Raw genomic sequence first — 14707 nt, forward strand, 5'->3', positions numbered from 1 at the left:
CCTGGTTCCCAAACCAGGCGGATCCTGTATTGGATCTGTCACCATGAGCTCTTGCGTGGCACTCCACAGCTGTAGTGGAGCAAATCCAGGTAGCTCTGCCAGCCCTGGTTTTCTTGGGGTGGTGGAGCAGATTCACACCTTGCTCTGATTTCAGGTGCTGTAGCTGGCTGGTGGGTGGGAAGTGACCCAATGTGTAGGTCCCACAGCAGCTTGGACCCAAGGTGACCCAAAGCAGCTCTGCTGTCTGGCTGGTGAGGTCTCAGATGTTATTCCTGGCACCGAGTGCCTTCTAAAAAAGTATTTCTTCTGTCTTTGTCTCTTCTGATGGTTTGGACCAGATCCAGGATTACATCTGGTTTATGCTGTATCTTGTGTTTTTTTTCTTTCTTTTTCTTTCTTTTTTTTTCCTGCTCTAGCTACTGAAAAAATGATTGAAGCTAACGTGAAAACAGATGTAAAAGGCTGGCATTATGGTGTGTGCAGCCTTAAGCTGTGCATGTTGGCAAGTTATTGGGTGTCAGGTTTCATGATTTGAGCATGAAGGCTGCTCTTCAGTTGGGAAGGTAGAAGAAAAAACATTTAAGCTGCCTTATGGAAGGAGGTAGCTGAAACATCAGAGGCTGCTCCTTCAGACATGAGCACTTCTTGGCACCTAGACCAAGGGTGTGTGTAAGTGGGTATGTTTTACATCGTGTCTTATTAAATTTTATTTGCCTTTGAAAGACAGAATGGGCTCAGGGGCTTGGGGGAAGGCACTGTGTGGGCCGAGCAACCACTTTGCTTCTGAAAAAAGTCTAGAAAGCCCAGAGGACTTTGAACTGAGTGATGTCTGGAAGAGATTTGAAGCTGGAAGCAAAAAGCCTGTTCTTGTGTTTGTGAAAGCAGGACTCTGTCTTTGCAAATAAATCAGACTTGACTCAACTGCTTATCAAATCTCCATCAGTTTATTACAAAAATCACCTGTAGCACTCAATTTCATTGCATGTGAACAGCTATCTGGGTGGAGAAAAGGTGATACAATGATTATCCTCTCAGCCCTTTCAACGTTTATTCCTTCCTTTCTGAAGCGTTAATGTCAGAAATAAACACTGTTTTAATAAAGATCTGTGGTTTGGGGAGGCTGACTGTAATACAGGCTATTCTCAGTGAATCTGGTGTTGAAACTGAAACTAATAGTCACATGGAGAGCTGAATTGGAAAAGAGAACTCGCATCCTCACTCTGCTGGTTGTGTTTGTTTTTGGGAGGATGCTAATGTTTTCAGTTAAGGAACTGAAACATTAAGTACAATCACTGCAGCCTGCAAAAATGGTAAGTATGGGGCTTGCAATGATTTTCAGCCATTCTTAGATAGGTCCTAACATTTCACACCCAGTGGCTGAATGCAAAATATATTGGGGAAAATGAGTGACATTTCAGATTGGCATTAACTACAAAGCAATATTTTACATTGATAAAAATCTCAACAGTTTTTTACAAGTAGAGCCCCACAGAGATACTTCAGAATTAATTGATGGCAGATGAATTTAACACAGTTAAAAAGAATTAAACCCCTTGCTATTTAGAATAATATAAAGATGTCTGAATTTCACTCCCAAAAGAGGAAATACAGTTGTTAAGTCCATCTGGATTTTTATTTTTATTGGAATAAGTTTTGAGACTAGTAATCTTTTTTCCCTATTTTTTTAATGTTACTACCACAGTGTTGGATCTGGGACAAAACAGGCCTCTTTTTTTTTTATTTAATATTATTTATTGTTTTAAATCCATTTAGATGAATGGTTTTACTGTGTTGATTTTGGAAACCAACACCTTCTTATTGAATTTGTAAGATTTGGGAAATGAGCACAAGGATGAAATACAGTATAGAAAACTCCAGGGGTCTGTCCTATGTCAAATTACTGTCAGCTGAATTGGGATAACTATCAGTGTCTGTGGTTGTCACCTGCCCAAATTCAAGGTGATGCTGTTGGGAGCTTAACCTCCTTCCAGAGTGCTAAATCTGATCGCGATTGCGGTTTTTGCCTTGTGCTGAGGGCTTGCACCAAGGCAGCTGCTGTGATGTTGCAAGTAATGTGATTACACTTGAGGTCTAAATTGCAAAGAGAAACTGAGGAATTCAGTCCATTCATTTAGCTGAAGGTGAGAGGCAGTTCTGCAATTAGTTGCTGTGCCAGTTTAAAGCTTCTCACTGCATAGTTATTAGTGCTTTCACGGCAGTCTGTTCTTCCCTGTGTTTGCACACTGGCAAGCTGTCTCTAAGTTCTGGGCCCGATTCTGCTCTGTTGGTGGTGGAGTAGAATCCCACGGACTTTCTGCTTTGGTTTGGGATTGGGATAAAAAGGATGGCCAACCAGGTGGCTTACTACCAAAGTAATTGTTATTTTATCTCTAGCAAGAATAAAGCTGGAAGAAAACCAGCACTGAGCATTGTACCATATGGCAGCTCCACTTGGTGGAGCAGAATATCAAACCATTACTGATAAATCTTGCAAATGGGTTCTAGGCTGTGGAGTGGTATATGAGGAAAACGAATGCTTAATAAAGGAGGCTGAATCATGTGAGCTAGATGCACGCAAGCAATATTTGTTTCTACATGGCCAAATTTGAAGTTGTTTATCTAAAAACTAGGAACTAGAAAGCACAAATGCAGCACAGTTTGTCCCATCATACGTAACAGTGACTAAAAGTCTCGGTAATTAGCTGGTGAGCAACAGTCGCTATTGTGACCGTGGCAAACAGTGTTGATGTGCTCCCAAGATGGCAACATAAAAGGGTGTCAAGTAGAGGTTTTACTTCTTGGATATTTCGTACACCTATTGCGTTAGGTGAAGGATGTTGATGGCTTGAAAGTGTGTGTGTGAGAGCAACTGGTGTGATTGAAGATGTGGAAGACATGCCTTATGGTGAGAATGGCAAGAAGCACAAAGTACTTGGCTTAGCAAGCAGAGTGTCAGGAAGAGCTGATCTTGAAGTGCCGAAATGGGGACAAAAAGTTCATAATAAATATGGTAAGAAAGAACTGTGAACTCTGCAGTCTAGCAGTGAAAAGCATGTTATGTTTTGGCAAGGTCAACCAAACTCATTTACTTTAGGCATGAAATGAAATTATTTTTAATAAATTATAGCTACTTCGTTGGGTAATGACATCATGATTTGTTGAGTTCTCCAATGCTCCAATACTGGGTGCCTGTTGTCTGTCTGGCTGGTGAAGAAGTTCTTGTGTTTCCTGGTGGAATGGAGCATAAGGAATTACTAAAGTAAAATAACAAATGTTACAGCAATGGTGCTAAGAAAAAGGGGAAAATGAACTTGTACTCTTGTGTTACAGATTCAGTCGTTCTTTCCTTTGACTCCGTTGGACATACGATAGGCTCAGGTACAACCTTGCCTTCTTCTCTCTCTCCCAGCTCGTGACAAGGCCGCTATCTGACGGGGCACGGTAGCCATGTTGGGAGGCAGGTAACCGAGTCAGCCTCTGGGGGGACCAGCTGCCCAGCCACGCTGGATAAAGAAAAGAGCTCCTTTGCTAAGTCTAGTGGAAGCATTAAGGGTCTTAGCACGACACGGGGATTAACACGTGGGACCGCTTCCACCGCCCGGCTAGGAAGATGACCTGGCCACGTTACGTGCGGTCGTGGTGCGGCCTGTTCTCATGCGAAAGGCATTAGGATGATGTCACCCACCAGCTGAGGAGAAACTGCTCCACGCTACTGGGAGAGTTTCTCAGCTAAATAAACAGTTGAGTTATTTGGAGAAAGACAGCAGGAATGGTTCCAGGAAGGAGAAAGCAAAAGGGTCACGGTTCAACAAATAGGGCTGGAAACTTTTTTTTATTTGGTGGAGGTTGACCAGCATTATCAAACCACAGTGCAAATGGTGCCCGACCTTATTTCCTTCGGAACCTAAGCACGACTTTCAATTAAACAGAACCAGAAATCAAAAAAAAAAAAAAAAAAAATCCTTTGTGTGGGAGGTGCTTCATGAAGCCAGTAACTATCCATTTGGCTATCAGTAAAAAAATAAGCTGTAGCCAAGACACACCATAGTGGGCACCATACTCAATAAAATTTAATTTGCAGTGTATGTATAATGATATGTGAACTGCAAGGGAAAGCTAAGAATTACTTTTTATAACTTTAAACCCCTTAACACTTAAAGGATGTGGGTACTTACTGTCTTGGAGAAAAGAAAATATAACCCTAGGAAAGGTTTCACATTTTATCTTAATTGGTAGCCTTTCCTCTTAGGTTCATAGGAGCAACGTGCTGCCTTCCAACATAGCACCTGTCTTCTGCCTGCACACTTTGAAAGAGAGCTTGCTGCCTGACACTAATGGCAAAGCTTGAACACCCAATTCTGGTTTACTAACCCCAGAGCTAGTGGTAGTTACTTGCTTTCTTTATGATGCCCCAAATGCTTTCTGCTATCCCTGCATCTTGCTTTAAAATCTAATACCTGGAAATTGATCTGGTGTGGGTGCATGGTCTGATCTGGGAGAAATTTAGGGTGCTGAGTGTGGAATGGGTATGGTGTGTTAATGGGGAGAATAGGACCTCTCTTAATTCCCTTCTACTAATTAATATCAATCATAACTGAAGTGTGTCATTGCCTGCTTCCTTCTGCATTGGATGATGGTTTCTTTAGCCTGCAAAAGTAGGGGGGGAAGTTGCATAGGTTTGGAATAGTAAATCTCTGAATAAAATTCAACGCTGTATTTAATTTTGATTAGAGCTGAGCAAGTCTGAATCAGCGTACCTTCACTGGAGTTATGCTGAATTGATACTGGTACAGCGAAGAACAGAATTTGTCCTAGAATAAAACTTTGAAATATTAACATTTCTTCCATAATACTTCTTTGGCTTCTAACTCATGCGATAACAGTTAACCCTGTGGAGAGCTTCCAGTGCAGGGTATCTATAGAGTCAATCATAAACATTGTTATGATGCTACCAATAGGGTGGTAAATTTATTTACGAAAAGTAAGCTCAACTGCTCCGTGTTCTGTGGAGTACTGACACCAAGGAGTGTGGGAGACGAGGCTAATGTGAGCCAACGGACTGTCTGGGTCTACTTTAAAAACACCGGTTTCTGTTCTGCTCGTGCATTGCAACCCAGGCTTGGATCGGTTAGGGATAAGGCAGTAAAACTTGATCTCTTGCAAGCCTTTGCACTGCAACTAGATTGAATTTCTTCACTGAAGAAATAAAAAAACAAAACAAAACAAAAAAAACCTCTTATTTGAGAAGGGAGGCTCATAAATGTCCCAGAAAGCTGTATGTTTATTGCCTTCATATTTAGTACTTTGCATTCATTGTGCTGGAAACCAGATTGCTCTGAACTGTATCCGCTCTGATATGTGTAATAAGATGTGAAGACGTGTGGTGTCTATCCAACTGAGGGGTAGCTTTCCTTGTTGAACAGGAAGGAGAGAGAGAAAAACTGTGGCAATTGTGCTTCCGCGGTCCATGCCATCTCACCTTGCTGCAGACCCAGGAAAAGACAGAACCCAGAAAGAACCAATGGCAGCTCCAGACACAGCCATTCCTAGTAGGTGATGTTTCAGGTTGGGGTAAGGAGGGGCAAAAGGTACATATTGTGAAACATAACAATACCTATACTTCTTTTATCAGTCAGAATTGAGACAGCTGTGAATAAGTCTTGCTGTTAAGTTTTCATGCTGTTTAAAACTAATAAAGTGACTTCTATTTGCATACTAATCAGCTTTTAGAATTGCTCTTTTGTAATTGTTACTCCTACCTTGTTGCAGCTTCTGTTTTTTTTTTTTTTTTTTTTGAGTTAGCTGTTGGTACGCATCTTGGTGTTGCCCTTAACTCTTTGTGCCATGTGCAAATCTTGGTTTTCAGTGAGGCTGGAAATCTGGCCGTATACTTCTCAGGCTAATTATACTCTTTAGGTTGCTCTGCGTAAGACTTCCTGAACTCCGTGTTCAGGAAAGATCATCTGGCTTTTAAACCTTAAAGTACCCTTTCACGGAAGATTATTAGCCCAGAGGGCACAACAGTCAAATATGCCCAGAGTGAGACAACTGTCTGAGGCTGATGCTGTGGTCTGGCTTCCCCAAGCCCACATGTTTTTATGATTATCTTCAAGATTGCCCTTTCCCTTGAAAGATAAAGTTTGAGCAGCAGAGATAAGTGTTTGATATGATGTTTAGGCCAATGCTTCAGCCAAAACTGTTTCAGCAAGGATGATTTCCTGCCCTGAACTTGGAAACGTTCAGCAGGACAGAGGCTGTTTGAATAGACCTAGATTTCATCTGCTTGCAGTAAAGAACAAATGCTCTTTCCCCAGGCCCTAGTTGCTTTGTTCTACTTTGTTGCTAGCAAGTCAGACATCGGACCTTGGAAGTCAGATTTATACCCTCACTGTTTTAAGACTTTTTCTGCCTCCCGTGTCTGAAAGCAAACTAGTAAAATTTGTCTTTGCTGAGCCTCATTAGGAAAAAAGTGCATTGAAGGTATAACTTTCCCGTCTGCTAATGCACTTGCTGGGAAAACGTTATGATGGGCTTGCACTGTTGTTAGATGTATTTGGTTGCAGTACTGGCAGTACCTGTTGTATAGCAGTCTTGACAACTACCGAGTCTTCAGCCTGTAGTTGCAACATCTCTGTTCAAGCAACCAAATGTTAGTGAGGCCTTGCTCAAACTATTTGGAGTATTTTAACTTGCTTCTTGTTTTTATTGCTTTTCTTCTAAATTTCATTCTTGGCCCTTATCAAAATTATCAAAATTTTGGCTTGACTTAGGTATGGAAGATGGGGCTTTTACAATTTAATTTAGAATAGCCTATCTACTGCAGCTCATGTGCTTGTGAAAGCCCACGTGTGAGACCATGCCTCCAAATGCTGAATTTGGAATAACAGTACAGTAATCAGCTGTTAGTTTAAATCTCTGCTTATTTAGGTGTTTGCTGCTAGTAATTTTTTCTGCTAAAGCCCTTCCCCTTTTTGATGGGAGAAGCTGATGGAACTACAAAAGAAACTTTCTTTCATCTGTTGAAGATACTCAGATAATCACATTAGGAAGGAGAATAACCCAGAGTCTGTCCTTCTATACAACACCAGAGTGAATTTGGTGACTATTTTGGATCCTCCTGCATTTTGGATGGAGAGTGGCATGGATGGAGGCCAGAATAGGAACACAACTGAAATTGTCAGGCATTAAGTTGGCAGAATAGTGACAGATTTCTAACATGAAAGAAAAACACTGGTGAGTTGCAGATCACTTGCTGTTCTTTGGCTTTCCCCATGAGAATCTGGTAGCACAGGTGGCTGCAATTGAAAGCCCTGTTGAACTGTTCCAGAAATATCCTTCAATCTGCTCACTTTGGTTTCTAAGTTTAATGGCAATTAACTTAGATAATATGTTAAATAATAGAATTTGTGAGGCTCTGGTGGATGGTCTTGGATCGAGGGAAAATGATTTTAGTTTACCTTTGGAGCTGATATGGTTCTAGTATGTGTTGCCTAGTCCGTTTGCTTTTTTCCGCATTGCATTCCTGACTATCACTCTTAATGCTACATGGTGGTGATGGGAAAGGAGGGGTGGGGAGGTAGCCTTATTATGCTGTATTTTTCTGTATTTGTGTAAAGTAGAGAATAAATAGGAAAGATCTTTTTTTTTCTGCTCTTGGTTTTAGTGGCTTTATTGGGAAAAAGAAGTTCTTTTCTCCATTTCATTTCTTATTAATGAAGTTCTACTTCATTCGTTATTGCTTTGAGTTGTAGACTGTGGGAGCTGCTTGAGTGCTTGCCAAGGACTGTCATGTATTAGTTGCATAGTCCATACCTGACTCGGCCAGCATGTTCAGTGTCATCATCTGTTGTCTTCTCATTTATGCTCTGTTCCTCCAATTGAAAATACAGCTGTGAATGAGTTGAGGTGTGCATGCCAAGAAGTAGTCTAAAGAATACCTTAAAATGGAAGTATTTTAATGGGATTTTCCTCTATCATGTGGCATCTCTGTATCAAGTCAGTACATCCTGTAGGTCAGTAAAAGCCAACATAGATTACTGTTTTGTTAGTATTGTTCTTGACTTTTATTAGGAAATACGACACAATATCTAAAATGAGGAATATCTCAGATGATTCAGTAGGGCAGCATTGACTCCATTAGCCACGTAAATACATGGCAGTAAATGAAACAACTGTTTATTTAGGAGAGTTTGCAGTCTGGCTTTTAAACAGATGACTCCCTAGGAAGAGAAAAAGGGCATACATAGTTCATTGGAGGAAATTTTTCATCTTCCAATTGGAGTCTTTCATGGAATTGGCTTAAAGCAGTCCATTGGTTTTCTATCCTTGGAGGCTGCTGAAGTTGTATAATTCCTGACAGTTCTTTTAGAAATAAAATCTATATTAAGGTAGCAGAGCCTTTCAAAATGTACTATGCTGGAATGACCTCTTTTGTGTGTTTTTTTTTTTGTTTTTGCTTTGTTATACCTATTTTGGAGGTAAGATAAGCAGGCAAAAGACCCTTCTGATGGATGACCCATACAGCACTATCAGCAAGTGATTGCTTATTTGTTCTTCTTGTGCCTGGGGGATGAATAATGTAGTTGTAGTGCCTGGTGAAGGAGACCCCTCTGGTGTATTGCTTTCCTCAGGCTGTAAAGCTGGTCCAGATGTCTTTGGGGCCCCAATCAGAAATTACAGGGGAAAAAAGATGAAGGTATAGAGCTGGAAACTGCTTCCTCTTGTTATTAAATGTGAGAAAAGAAGTAGTATCATCATGAGGTTAGGTGTCACCAGGGTATGCAGGGCTTTGTGACTAGAGGCAGATTTCCCTGTTTTCCTGCTTTGAACTCCCAGGTTTGAATTTCACTTGTGCTGATGGTGCTTGGAGTATCTATTTCTGCCAAATAGGGCCATTTTTTTTTTTGTGAGGTGCAGTATTTAGAAAATAAATAGAGCTTGGTGCAGCAGGTCAGTTTGCACAGCCTATGAACAGTTTTAATGGTTATGGAATATCAACTTTTGCTGCTATTGTTGGGAAGTGCTCTATAGTTCCTGGTTTTTCTTGTATTTTTCCTGCTTAGGATGTTGTTTGATTTTAACCATTTGGGCTGAAATCTACACTGGAAGGTGGGATCATGTTTCAAATTCATATTTTCCAAAAAAATTTAAACTATTCAGTCTTTTCAATAATAACAAAAAAAAAAAATCTTAGAATATTTTGTTAGCTAATATAGTCTTTTTATTTCTTGTGTTGGTCCTAGTTCTCTAGACCTTGTGCTTTCGCATAGGAGTGGTATTGTCAGGGAAGTTCTTTTGCTCCCTATAGAAAAAGAAATCTTCACTGAGGCTACATTATAAGTCACTGAAAGATCATTTTTTATACATATGATTGGTGATACATGCTTCTAGCACTGGGCTGCAAAGGTTAGGAAACTTTCTTCACTGATAATGGTTCTGTGCATTTTTACAGTGCAGGGAAAAGCAGCAGGGATTGGGTTAGTCTAAGACTACTAAAGGTTCTTCCTGATGTCATTTGGACAACCTGCAGAAAAAGGCTGTTAAAAATGTATGCAGAAGAGTAAATGGGAGTGAGGAAAAATGGAACACAGACTTCAGGGGATGGGCACACAGTCTATGCAGGGACAGGGCTGAGGAGCTCAGGGGGCCTCAGTTTTGCCCCTGCTGAACTTGGCCATGCAATATTTTTTTCTATTTTTTTTTCCCAGCTATTTAATTAATGCTTTCATCAGAAGAGGTTAAAGTGGAAAATCCTAAGGAAAGGATGCAATGTTGTGTGCTTGTTTGTCCAGTACTCACACCCTTGCTCAGTAAACCCAAGCAGTATTTTTTTTAACCCTGGAAGAAAACCTTTCCTCCTTCCATTTCCGTTGATCCATTGCACATTACTTTTTTTCATCAATTCTTGTTTTGTGAGTTCTAGTGGAATTGCTTTACATCAGCTGAACTTTTGTAACTGTCCATATGTCTTTACTTTGTCCACAGTAAACGTGGGGCGTTTGACCCTTTTTCATTGCAGGGTAAGTCATTTTACCTGGCCTTTGCTACAGATGAAGAACCCAAATGTGGACAGTGACCAAGGCTTAGTTTGGTTTGAGACCCCAATTCTGCTGAGACCCAACTGCATTGGACAGGATGGAATGTATCGGGGTGGTCTGAGCTGTTCTTGATAAGACTTCTGTCTCCTGAGTATCACACCACTTTCTTTGACAAACACAAACGTTTTGCATAAAACAGCTGCAACTGAACTTTCTGCCTTCCCTCCCGTATTTGCATTATGGGTTAAATGCAGAGAGAACAAGGGCTGCGTGTGGCCCATCCTTTAAAGAAGTTTAAATTGATATTCCAGTTTTGTTGGCAGTTATTTGTACTGCGCTTCTAAATAGGTAGTTGCTAAAGGAATAGCACTTAAGTCACGGTGCAGTCATTTACAGTGGTCTGGAAGGATAAAACCAGCGTGCCAAGGCAATTCTTGCATTATTGATTTCAGATTTGAAGCATAAGGGAAAAATTCTGTACATTTTGCTTGCATATAGCTACATGGTTACAGATGCAAAATGCAAATTGAAAACTTGATTGATATTGTGCACTGTGCCTTATGGCTTTTTGGGTGGTCTGTATGGAGTTTCTAGACATTTGACAATGCATTTCTCACTTGCTGCCTGTTAGACGGATTTCTCTTGGATGCTTGGGAGAAATTTCCATGTTAATGCCAGCATTGAATTTGGCACAGGGTTTGCATCATTTATAGAAATTGCTATGCTTGGCTGTACTTCTGTTCACATAACCATCATTACATGCTTTGTTATGAAACTGTTGTCAGTTATTAAATTGTTATTCAATGCTGATCTTCCTGGAAATGGAGACATGCGTTTTGTTTCTGACCTGAGGAGACCTCTTGATCTTACGGGCATATGATGAAACCTATTTCCAATGTTTGTGCATTTCTGTGCCTCTGTACAGTGCCGTGCCACTTTGCCAGCTGAGATGTGTAGCTTCCTAGCACAAATGACAAAGTGGTCCTTAGATCTCCTCTTCTGTTACTGTTGCTTTTATCCCTTACGGGCTCAGCCCTGTGGGCTGAAAAGGTGAAGTCTTGTTCAGATTCTTGCAGTGAGTTCCTTATTCCATTTATTCATTTTATTTGTTAATTCCAGCCAGCACAGCTGCATAAATGCCTTGTCTGGAGACTGGTGGGAAATGCCATTTCTCGGAGTGGTATGAAACCCTGCCAAGCATGATAAAGTCAAAATCAAAATGACAGTGTCACCAATACAGGCTGCTCTGGAGTTCATTACGGCCAAGAATATTGTGTTATCATGAGTAAAAACTTTAAACCTCTAGGAGAAGAGGAGAGTGTGTGACAAACAAGGTAAATCTCATGAAACATTGCAGTGGGGTATGTCAGCTGTGGCCCTTAGTGTCCAGTACACCTGCGTTTTCTGGTGCTTTGATTGCAAAGCTCATAAAAGGCAGAGTTAGTAGAAACCCAGGATGTTGCGCTGGTTATGAGGTGATGCATCTCTTATTGCATTTCCTCTCGTTGTGTTTCCTGTTGGGAAGGATGGAACGCTAGCTGGAGCGGGGTAGGGATGACAGCAAGTTGGTCACTGGCTGTATGTGCTTTAAAATAACTAAATATATCTGTTGCCATTTACTCAGTATTGATGTTTTCAGAAGGAGGAAGGGTTAATAAAAATTGAATGCATGATTTTTCCCAGACCTTTTCTACATGGTCCTTCATGTAGAAGAAGTAAGGATGGAGAGCAGATAATTTCTTGTGGAAATCAGGAGGAGAGCAGCACACGGGGGCAGCGCAGCTTTCAGTACGCAGGGGTTGGAGGAGGGATGTACGGGTGTGCTGCTAACACCGTGTGAGTGGGGAGGGATGGGACGGGGGGTGGCACACTGGGTGCTGGCAGAGAACTGACAGCGCGTGCCAAGATCTCGTGCACGCCTTCTTCAGCTTCTGTTAGATAAGTTTATGTGAAAAGTGATTCTTCCCTTGACTCGGGAATGAAGTCTCAATGGATATAGAACCAATGGCACGGTTTGTACTGACCTACCTGGTGCAGTCATTTTATCTCGGGTACATGTTTAGGCTTTCCTGTTCTGTCGGTAAGTGATGGTGTGAGGAGCTTGTTTGTGGTCTTGTGTAAAAGTTTGCAGCAGAAACTCCAGTGGTGTTTTGTGAGGAAGGCAAACTTCATTTCCACTGCGCTCTTTCTAAAAGATTATGTGAAATCTTTTGCTTATTGGTGTTTTTTTAATACGTGCGGATTGTTGACCTCTTGGTGGATTATCCTTTACTTCTATATTTGTGTTTTTTTTTCTTTTATCACAGTGAGACCCAGTGGTTCTCAGTGTGAGTAGGCCCCTGAGCATAACCCAATACAAACAGGACACTACAGCTGTTAGTTCTTCTTGTGTCTTATGTGAATTCTAAGAGTTTTAATTTTTGTTTCAAGTGTTTGATTCACAATACAACGATGTATTCAAAGATGCTGAATACAAAGCTTCCTTCATATGGTAGTTACAGGAACTAAGTTTTATTTCTTATCTCTGCTCCCTGTTTGAGTCTGTAACACTGACTTTGCAGTTTCCTATTGAACAGCATCACCTCAACTTGAAGCATTTTGCTCCCCCTGAGTGACTCTGGATAAAGGGCTGCTTGATTATGAAGTTGTGGGCTGGAAGAGACGAGGAATTGAGGAAAAACTTGAGAGTTCTATCACATCAGGACCTAGGAGGAATGCTTGTTTTGCAAATTATGGATGTTGCTTTGCTTTTTTGATTGCAAAAGTATCTGTTAATTCTACTTATTTATAAGTTAATCATGGCCCACATGCTTTGGTATTTGCTGGACATTCAGAAATGATAGTTTGGGAATACCTTTAAGTAACAATCTGTGATAACAGCTGCTAGCAACTGGAAATTATAATGGAGCTATTTGCAGTTAGAAATAATTATTGCCTTTCTGCTACGTTATGGTTTTGGTGCCTTTTGCAGAGGAGATGCTTGCAGTTTTTATGATATTGTGTCCCTTGCTTTTGTTTTGCAGAATACGACAAACTGGGCTTTCTCCTGAACCTGGACTCAAAATTGTAAGTAAACTGTTGGACTCATTGTTTCTGTAGTTACAAATTTATATTGCAAGCAACTTTTATGTCACTTTGTCAGCTGGTTTGTTGGACTATATACTCCTACCTGGGACAGCCAAATCCTGCAGCAACCTGGCAGTTGCTTTACAGTAGGCTTTACTGGCTGACTTGGATTGTGCTTCACTGGCTTTAATTCCGTAATGACTGATCAAGAGGCTATAAATGTCCACCTGAAGCCATGCTTTTCAGTCTGCTCTAGGTGTTGCATCCTAGTTATCCATCTTCCAAATGAGGAGAAGTGCATTAAAAATTTGAAGGCAGGAGGAATGCCAATCTGCAATTTACTGGGAGGTTTAAAGTTCCATTTCCACTCTTTCTTTGAAAATGGATACTGCTATTTTTGTTTGTAAACTGGAGTGGAAAGAACTTCAGTACGAGGTGGTGACTGTGACCGTTTGCTATGTCAGAAGAATAACAAAGTGCCAAAGGAGGATGGATATTCATCATACTTTTTGCCATAATCGGTCGAGACTGAACTTTGTAACACTAGGGGTCACTAGTGACTCTGTTTCTGAGGTCAACAGCCTAGGGGAAACTTTGGCATTAGGAGCAAAAAGACTACTAAAAACCTTCTGCTTCTACTACTTAAAAAGACATTGAAGCAATCCAGTAGCTTTGAGTGACTTGAGGATGCATCCCCCATCCAATGTATCACATTAATTAAAAAAAAAAAATCGGTATTTTAAGAAGCTTCAATGTACTCATTGGGTGTAACGTTAAGGTTTTGAGTTTAGTCTTGCTGAACAGCTTGTGAACGTCCATAATGAAATAAAAAGCCTTACAGCTGTGCTGGGGACTGTTGTTCACAGTAAGTGAGAAGATCTCTAGGTAGGAGCTGCTTTTACAGAAGACGGTGAGTATGCAAATTACTGTAGGTGAGTGTATCAGGTGGGATAGTGCTGTAGAAAAACATATATGGAAAAAAAAGAATACTGATTTCTGTAAAGGATCTGCATCTCATTCAGTGTGCAAGAAGTATGACAGTTATTGCATGAATGAGGACAGGGTTTCTTTTTGGTAATGTAACGTTCTGTGCTTTATTTGTTGCATACCCATGGTGGCTCTGCAGTTCCAATTTCTATACTAAATTTTCTGTACTGGGACATCCTTGTGATTTAGAGAGCCTTATGGCGCTGTGGATGAGATGATATATTATCGTCAGTTTATACACATAGATGCTAAAGCAGTGAGATTAGTCCAAAATTATGAAGCAGGTAAGTAACTTCTGAATGAACATCTTAGTGCTAGTGAAGAGAGAAATAATTTAATGTTTTTTAGTAGTCTGACTTTTTTTTTAACTTAATTTTTGTCATGACTGATGTATTGAAAGTACAGCTCACTGACCATCTGCACCCTTTTGATGTACCGACTTTGGATGCCAGCCTGTCTAAACCACTGCTTCAGTCTTGTTCTTCCTATCCTTCCTTCTGTGCTCACTGTCCTTTTTGTTTGTTGCTTTTAGCAAGTCTCACTGCGCCTTCCTTCATTTCATACCTGCGTTACATTTTTTTCCTCTTCTTTGCTGACTTACCTGTTTGGGTTACACC

The 14707-nt window shown here is 40.7% G+C and overlaps 1 protein-coding gene across 6 annotated transcripts in view; it reads left to right on the forward strand.

Moving 5' to 3' along the window:
* The window catches only part of ST3GAL3 (ST3 beta-galactoside alpha-2,3-sialyltransferase 3), a 171409-nt gene that overhangs the window by 33531 nt on the left and 123171 nt on the right, over positions 1-14707 (forward strand). For 3 of the 6 annotated variants that reach the window (XM_082766140.1, XM_082766139.1, XM_082766142.1), the window contains exons 3-5: positions 3331-3378; positions 5424-5549; positions 13061-13103. In XM_082766140.1, the coding sequence (XP_082622266.1) occupies positions 3331-3378; positions 5424-5549; positions 13061-13103 (217 nt within the window). Of the gene's footprint in view, positions 1-3330; positions 3379-5423; positions 5554-13060; positions 13104-14707 lie in introns of those variants that run through there. The other 3 variants (XM_082766141.1, XM_082766144.1, XM_082766143.1) reach the window with 3 other exon arrangements.

Source organism: Aythya marila (assembly GCF_965140915.1).
Source record: "Aythya marila genome assembly, chromosome: 8".
Lineage (NCBI taxonomy): Eukaryota > Metazoa > Chordata > Aves > Anseriformes > Anatidae > Aythya > Aythya marila.